The sequence below is a fragment of the Rhagoletis pomonella genome, unplaced genomic scaffold (genome assembly GCF_013731165.1).
Source record: "Rhagoletis pomonella isolate Grant_MI unplaced genomic scaffold, Rhpom_1.0 Rhpom_scaffold_06386, whole genome shotgun sequence".
Classification (NCBI taxonomy): Eukaryota; Metazoa; Arthropoda; class Insecta; order Diptera; family Tephritidae; genus Rhagoletis; species Rhagoletis pomonella.
This window is the reverse complement of record NW_023464919.1, coordinates 559-9722: the sequence shown is the minus strand read 5'-3', so window position 1 is coordinate 9722 and position 9164 is coordinate 559. Positions and strand designations below refer to the sequence as shown.

Genomic DNA, 9164 nt, shown 5'->3' with positions numbered 1-9164 from the left:
ACCAAACTTGACAAGGGATGACGGAAATTCGTTCCAAAATAAATCATCTTACCACCCTCTCGGAAAAATCAACCAACACCAACACACAAATAAGGCTAGTCAGGCTTATTATCTCAGAACCAACATACTTTTGACCACATACGAACGACGTCTACTAAAAATACACAACACAAAGGCTAATATATGGTTTAATGAACAATGTCTCGGATTGAATGTCACACCAAAGTTTGCCCAAATGAAGCTCAGATCGAATACAGAGGTATGCAGGAAAACAATTAAGAAGGCAGAGAGAATATACTTAACATACGAATTGAAGAGTCTTTACGCCAAAAAGGAGCAAACAAACGATGAGTTGCTATCAATTCATTTAGAATTAGCGGAGCGCATACCAATCGACTGCTTAATGGAGCTTTTTGATCAAATGAAAACGCGCATAAGGAAAGCCATGAAAGAAAAGTACAAGAAATTGAAAGGAAAACTAAAAAAGTTACAAACGAGTCAAGAAGGAGTGAACAAAAAACAGAGAGAGAAACCCGAATTCCATGCCAGGTTCGTAAACCTTACAGAAGTTCTCATCAACAAAGAAGAATCGCGAGTTTTAGAAAAAGGGCTCAAACATAATATCCAGAATTACAATAAGGAAAAGGAAATTGAGCAGACAATTGTAGATGCGGAAATAGCTATATCTATGCTGCCGAAAGAGGAACAGGAACACACTAGACACAGGTGCAAACAGTTAATTGAAAAGGAAATCAAAGCCAAAGGAAACAAAAACCACAGCAAAGAAAGCAATATAATTAAAGGTCTGAAGCAGAAACTAAAAAACAACAACGTAATCACGACCAAAGCTGACAAAGGAAACACAACTGTACTAATGAATAGAGATGAATACATACAAAAAACGGAACAGCTTATCAAAGAAACTAGATGTAGGAAGTTAGCAAAGGATCCCACTGAGGAATACCAGGCCACAATAAAAGAGACCATAAAGAAAGCTACAAAAATAATAAAGCCGAACCAAATACATACATTGACAATCATGAATCCATCAGCTCCTCCGATGAATGCACTACCTAAAATCCACAAACTTGGCACACCCATGAGACCAATCATAAACCACAGATCGGCCCCAAGCTATAAACTATCAAAACACTTAAAAACTATACTAAAGGACAACCTTGGATTGCCCAATAAGTACACAATATCTAATACAACGGAATTGATTGAAAAAATAAAAGACTCAGCGATCACGATGGATACTAAACTGGTATCATTCGACATAAAAGATCTATACCCATCGATACCAATAACGGAAACAATAGATATCGTATTCAAAATACTGATTGAAAAAACAGGAAACAGAGAAATCGCCGTAGAGATAACTAATACACTCAGAACGACGTTGCATCAAAATTACTTCAAATTTAACAACAACATATACATGCAAACAAACGGGCTAGGCATGGGCAACCCCACATCGGCGATCCTTATGGAGGTATTCATGCAGAATCTGGAAGAAAGGTACGTGGAGTATCTTACATCACAACTAGGAGCGACGTTCTACGCCAGATACGTAGATGACATCATATGTCTTATAACAAAGAAAAATGAAGGACAGATATTGGAATACCTCAACAAACAGCACAGCAATATAAAATTCACAATGGAACAAGAAATGCAAGGAAAGCTAAATTACTTAGATCTGACGATAAAAATAAATAAAAGCACCAGCAGTCTGCAATATGAAATTTTTAGGAAGCCCACAGCCACAGATACAATAATACATAATACATCGAACCATCCTCATCAGCATAAAAAAGCCGCTTTTAGACAGATGATCAATAGAATTGAGCGAATACCACTAACAAAAGAAGGATACAACAAAGAACTGAACGCAATATATGCCATAGCGGCTAATAACGGATACAAAAGAGATCTGGTAGAGGAAATCCGAAGGGAGCACAAAAACAAAAAGCCAAACAAAGAAGAAAACAATAACAAAAATTGGGCGGTATTAACCTATACTGGAAAGTCAACGTACAAACTTGCAAAGCTGTTCCAGAAACACAACCTTCGCACATCATTCAGAACAAATAACAACGTGGGACGGATACTACGGAACACCACAAATCAAGAAGATCCATTGGATAAACAAGGAGTCTATAAACTAACTTGCAAATGCCAGCATAGTTACATAGGTCAAACAGGACGTAAAATAAAAACAAGATTCCGCGAGCATATAAGAGACTATAACAAAAAGACACAGAAACCGAGCGCAATACCAGAGTCAAATTTTGCTAACCACATGTTTAACAACAAATGTTCACCAACGCAAATAAGAAAGGCAGCGAAACTACTGCATGTACAACATAAAGGCCAACGACTAAACGTCCTAGAAAATATGGAAATATACAAACTAAAAACCTTCGACGGCAAAATAATAAACGAACAAACAAATACCGCATCGGATGTTATATTCGAACCCTTAAAATTGATTTACGAAAAAAAGAAAAATGACAACAAAACAACAGGCATGGACACTCCGAACACACCAAAAAGCACCACCAGGGCAAAAATCACTGACTTTTACCTACCTGTAGGCAAAAACCATACAGCGACAACATAATGCATGTTAATATCGAAACAGCGAAGATGAACCTATTACCTGCTTCAAAAAATGGGCACCATGGCATATCTAGTAATTAATCATCGACGAAAATCACATTACCTAAGATAAATGAACATAAATTAGGGACAAATCTCGAACCAGACAGAACGAAAAATGACACTGAAGATGGCACAACGCCGAAACCGGTTTGTCTGCAAACCAAACTTGACAAGGGATGACGGAAATTCGTTCCAAAATAAATCATGTTAAATTATTGTTTACACGACAAATATGTTAATTATAACCTATATTTTCTCGCTTTTACAAGAGAAATAGCAAACAAACGACAACCCCACCGCCCATGGTTGCATTTTAGTATCGAGAAAGATTGCCAGAAACTCATTCGCTGTGTGAACAGCCAAAAAGCGATTTCAGAAATTTTTCCTGCAATTCGCCGTTCGGAAATAAAAACCTCTTTCGAAAGACACTTTCCATGCAAGGTGTGACTGCTCATGCAACTGATTTCTCAATTTGACAGCCTTTCCAAAATTTATTGCACCGAAATATATTGCCACGTCTGACACGCTCTTAAATGTGGATCCAAATGTTGAGTTTGAACCAACACCACATTTCACTGTGTTGATGCCGTCAGTTCATAAGATTTGCTCTCTCTTTCTGAGAGACACCCTGATGCCTGAGTCCTATAAATAGGTTATATAAAAAATACTTAAACCCAAATTTTAGACCGTGTACATATATGCATTTATATATAGATTTTATGGGAAACAAATCATACAAATTTACTCGTGGAATGCCCCGAAGCATACTTCAAAGCGTTTGATTTTATGTACATACATACATATATTTGTGTACATATTAAATATATAATATCTAAGTATGTATACTTTTGTATCTCCGCATATTTGGTTCTGCGCTCGCCGCTATGTTTGTTTATGATAATATTGTAAATGGAAAAACGAAAGGTCGACATTTATTATGACGCTTATCAGTAAAGGACATTTGTCCTCCTCCACAAGTATTTATACTTACTTATATATGTATAAATGGGTGTATGTATACGCCTCTGTGGGAGCTTACAAGCGATGCTAGCTCATTTTTTTCTCTTCATAATTTAAGTTTTTTATTGTTGGCTGTGTGGTGGCCTATTGTTGCTTTCTGTGGTTTCTTGCTGTCGAGCGCATTCCTATGATACCACATTATTTTATTGTTGCCTTTGATGCTGTTGCTGATGTTGGTATGTATGTATTTGTAAATTGTTTATGTATATTTATGCGCGTTTCCGAGTTGTAAGTATGTATGTACATAAATTGATACAATTTGCTATGCTTATTCACGCGTTTGGCTCACCTTTAATGTAGCCCCTCGTCTCTTATACTTCTTGGTAGTTATTAAGAGCGTAAAAGTCCTTGTGGGTAGTAGCTCCTCTAGGTTAGTTACATAATAGATATTATTTAGATGCGCCCAACTGAAAGTTATTATAACCGCCGTTCGAGAGTCTATTAAGAAAATACATATTAACTGCCATTATATGGTAAAAATCGTCAAAATTTCCTAAACTGCTGATAAATTACATATTTTCTTAGAGCTATGTAAAATGTACATAATTTAATTTTGTTTGCACATACATATGTATATGCTTCATTTTAATAAGTACAACATTTTTCTAAATAAAGTGAGCTAATATATGGGCTTTGAGGCATTGTAGGTGTAGTCTTATTTAAAATTTTAACAAATGAGCAAAAAATAGTAACTTGGTGGTTAAGAAAATTTAGCTTGGAGCTATTATTCCATTAATTTTCTAATCAGTTGTCTGGAGCTACATTTTTATATCATTATATAAATAGGCAATCATGTTTCCTTTACACCCCTTTTACGGCTAAACTATACTTCTAAGGTATAAACAGTTATATATCATTAGAAAGGTATTTTGATGCTGATGTGCAGGCAATTTTTAAAATTTCAAATCAGTTTAAAATAGAGCGAAAAAATCAATTCAAAAGTCACACCAATACCAATGCCATACATGTACATGGTTGGGGCGGAAATGCCTCCTAAATGTATGCTTTAATATTGATAGCGAATTAAAGAAACGTGCTAAGCAGCAGTTCAGGAATAAAATGTATGTATGTATGTACATGAATAGATTAGACTCAAACAAGGAAGAAGGTAAAGTTGAGTATGGAGAAGAAGAAAGTGATAAATACAGAAATTAAAATAAAAGTAAAGAAACCTAGATATAAAGACAAAGAGGAAGGAAAATTTAAATACCTAACCAAATAACAATGGTAGGGGTGAATATGTAAATGAAGAAAAGAATGGACATATTTAGATCAGGATAAAGGAAATGATAAAGATGAAGACCAAGACGACGAAGATGAAGATGAAGATGAAGATGAAGATGAAGATGAAGATGAAGATGAAGATGAAGATGAAGATGAAGACGAAGATGAAGATGAAACACACCACAACTTAACCCCCACACCGTAATTCACCACACTTCAACTCTCTCACCACACCTTAACTCACCACACCTCAACTCACCACACCTTAACTCCACACACCTAAATTCACCACACCTTAATTCACCACACCTCAACTCACCACACGTTAACCGCCCACACCTAAATCCACCACACCTCAACTTTCTCACCACACCTTAACTCACCACACCTCAACTCACCACATCTTAACTCCCCACACCTAAATTCACCACACCTCAACTCACCACAGATAAATTCACCACACCTAAACTCACCGCACCTCTTAAGCCCACCACACCTGAATTCACAGCGCCGTAACTCCCACACCCAATTCCACCACATCGCAAACCACCACACCCAATTTCCCCACATGACATGATATCACTTTATGTGGCATCAATGACATTGCTTTAATATTGATACTGAATTAAAGAAATCTGTTAAGCAGCAGTTTAGAAATCAGATTTACGAAGATTAAGATTCATGCAAGGAAGAAGGTAAAGTTGAATATGTACAAGAAGAAAGGGATAAAGGCAAAGATTAGAATAAAAGTAAAGAAACCTAAATACAAACGAAGGTGGATATGAAGATGAAGATGAAGATGAAGATAAGGATAAAAATCATAACCCCTTAACTTTAACTCATCTTAACTTAAAAACTTACTCCACCTGAGCTCACCACACATTAATTCACCACACTTTAACTCCCCACACCTAAATTCACCACACCTCAACTCGCCACACCTTAACCCCCGCACCTAAATCCACCACACCTAAATCCACCACCCTTAATTCACCACACCTCAACTTTCTCACCACACCTTAACTCACCTCAACTCACCACACCAAAATTCACCACACCTTAATTCACCACACCTCAACTTTCTCACCATAACTTAACTCACCACACCTGAATCCACCACACCTAAATTCACCACACCGTAACTCCTACACCCAATTCCACCACACCGCAGCTCACCACACCCAATTTCACCACATGACACGATATCACTTGATGTGGCATCAAAGGCAACATCATTTGGCATAAAATGAACCAAAATAAATAAGATTTAGATAGAGGTGAAAAAAGGGATAAAAAGGAAATACAACTGAAGAGTGTGCGATGTTATATTGTGGTGTGTTATGCTTCATATGTTATGTTATTTATTCTTATGTTATGGTTATGTTATGTTATGCCAAGTACTAAGCTAAACTCCCCTCCACTTAACCCATTCCAACTAATGTTATTTTAGCTCATTCAACTTACATAAACTATCCTTAATTTTATCGGTTGAATTTCAACCGCTGGGCGAACACTAGTATTTATTATAATAAATTGGTCTTCATATTTCCCATTGAAATTTTAGTTCATCCATAATAATAATAATAATAATAATAATAATTAAAATAACGCACGGGAATCTCTTATATAGAGATGACGGATATGACGGACCCGCGGACGCGAGTCAACCGTCAGTAAGGCCAACCACCTACTAATAAGTCCAAATGATTCCACAGACAAGAAACCAAACCTCGGACGAGCGTCGTTACGGTCAAGAAAGATGCGGGATAATGCAGCTCGACGCAGATACAGAACAGGATAGCCCAAGGACATCAGCTATACGTGTAAAGCTAAAGTTCACAGACAGCGCATGATTTGGACAAACGAGGTTAACGGAGATGTCATCCGCTGTTTCTTCAAAAGGCTAAAAATTGGAAACTATTAAAATTAAAAAGAGCTTCTTCTCCGATTTGTGGCCTGCGCCTTGATATTATCACACAAAGCGGAGGGACCAACAGCTTTACGCCGACTCCGAACGGCGATGGTATTTTTATGAAAATGTGTTTTTCAAGGCAGAAATACACTCGGAGGTTTAGCTATTGCCTGCCGAGGGACGCCGCTGTTAAGAAAATACCTTTTTTCTATATATTTTTTACGATGTTGCTTTTACAAGGGCTTGAATCCAGGCCCTGCGGAGTGAAAGTGCGCCCTGCTAACAACAACGACACGACATTTTTACATATACTAAAATAGCAACATGAAAAACAGCTTCTCATAAAAATACAATCGCCTTTCGGAGTCGGCGTAAAACTATAGGTCCCTTCGCTTCGTGTGACAACATCAAGGCGCACGCCACAAGTAGGAGGAGAAGCGCGGCCAAATACTAACATATGTGTAAGCGCCAATCAAGTATTATTATTATTATTAAAATAGGAACAGGGAGATATCTGTTCATTATAGATATTAAGGAATAATTAATATGAACAACGGACATAATAATTAATATGAACAGATATGAAGACAAATGAACAATTTTTAGAATTTGTATCTAGGTGTGTGTACGCATCACTCAAAACCTGATGCATGGAATTGAATGCAGTTTTCAACGATGTATTGCTAGAGGTCTAACTTAAAATATGAAAAAAAAATATATATTATAAATAGTTGCCACTTAAAAGAAAATTGCAGCTTAAGTAAATTGATAAGATAAAGAAAATAGTGCAATATTGCCATCTAAACAAAGAGCTTTAGGAAAGCTTACAGCCGAAAGTAGTTTTTTGGGAGGTTACCACCTGCTTGAAATTTTTAGTTTAATTTAATTGAGAAGATAAATTAAATATTTCAATATGGGTATCAAACTAAAGCGGTTTAGGAATGTTTATTGCCGAAAATATTTTTTAGGAGGGTTCAGGTCATTATCTATTTCTATGAAGGACTTATATCACAAGATGTCAACCGATTTTCTGAGTACACTTTTGGTGTTTGATTAGTAAACAGTTAAAAAATGGTTTTAGCTTAACTCTCCACCTAACACGTGTTTCGATATTCGTATTAGGTACGCATGGGGCCTGGCTGGACTCACATGCAAATTGTATGCATTTAAATACATTTACATGAATTGTTTTGCTATATTTCCTCATTTAAACATATTTATTTTATGTTACATTTTTGAATAGGTGTTTTCGCTTATTCGTCCAACATTAAATTGCTAATATCAAAATTCGAATGCATTTTTATGTGTTCTCTCTCAAGGAGAAACGAGAACGCGGACGTTTAAAAAAATTTAAAGGGCAATTTTTTTGGCTGAGACCAGTTTTAAAACATTACCTTACATTATATTAAGCAAAAATCGACCAAACTCTTCCAAAGTCTAGTTTGGCTCCAACACTCGTTTTTATAATTGACATAAATTACATACAACCGATTGTTTTTAATAATCAAAAAAAAAATCTCAAAAATCTACGAGATTCTTTAGCCATTTGAAACTTGACTTCGATAGTCTGGAATTATATGGGCTATAAAACTGCATACCCAGAAATGAATTTTTGATGAAAATTTATTGGATGTTCCTAAAATTTTAATAAAGTTTGAAATTATGATTTATGTATATGGTTTTGGTTTTTAAAAAAAATAACAAAACAAACTTCACTGGAAGAACATTACGAGTATTTAAAAAAAGTATCAACATGTGGTCGTTTCTTTCAGTCACTGTATATTGAAGTACCGTACATTTTTAAACATAATTTTTCCATTTCTTTTTATTCAAGTGAAGCGGGTTGTAGTATATACATTAGGGTGCTTTTTTTGCGACTATTGTTTTTTCTATCACTCCTACCTCGAAGTTTTGTGGACAGCACCAAAAAAAACTCGCCCAAGTCGTGCAACGGTTTCCCATGTAACATACACGTAATCTTTGATTTTTTCTCAAAACTCTACAGCTCAGGGGCATTTTATGACATAATCTTTGTCAATAATAGAATTTATTCAGAATTGAATGCTCTACTAAAGTGTCCAATTTGGCGTAACCCTAACTCCCACCGCGCGTAAGAGCTACAGAAAAAATGTAAGTGACAAATTTGAAGAAAATTCAATTTCCTGCAAAAAAGTTTCAGAACGACAAATCGCCAACATCGATATTTCCTGAGATATTCGGCTTTTAAATTGAGGTAGTGTGGAATTTTCATGGACTATTAAGCTAAATTGTAGAAATTGTTGATCAACGTCAAAGTCCAATAGCTCAAGAAATGTGGATATTATTTGGTGTTGTACAAATT

The 9164-nt window shown here is 35.9% G+C and overlaps 1 protein-coding gene across 1 annotated transcript; it reads left to right on the top strand.

Moving 5' to 3' along the window:
- The first annotated feature begins 235 nt into the window (after window positions 1-235).
- LOC118755488 lies at window positions 236-2984 on the top strand. Its single transcript, XM_036490319.1, has 2 exons — window positions 236-1939; window positions 2937-2984. The coding sequence occupies exons 1-2, from the start codon at window positions 236-238 to the stop codon at window positions 2982-2984; spliced, it is 1752 nt and encodes a 583-aa protein (XP_036346212.1).
- The last annotated feature ends 6180 nt before the right edge of the window (window positions 2985-9164 follow it).

What these genes read in the sequence shown, in the direction of transcription:
- LOC118755488 (XM_036490319.1), top strand. Translation starts at nt 236, where the DNA reads ATGAAGCTCAGATCGAATACAGAGGTATGCAGGAAAACAATTAAGAAG. An exon ending in ACGGATACAAAAGAGATCTG is followed by an intron (nt 1,940 to 2,936) that starts GTAGAGGAAATC and finishes CGCTTTTACAAG; the next exon opens with AGAAATAGCAAACAAACGAC.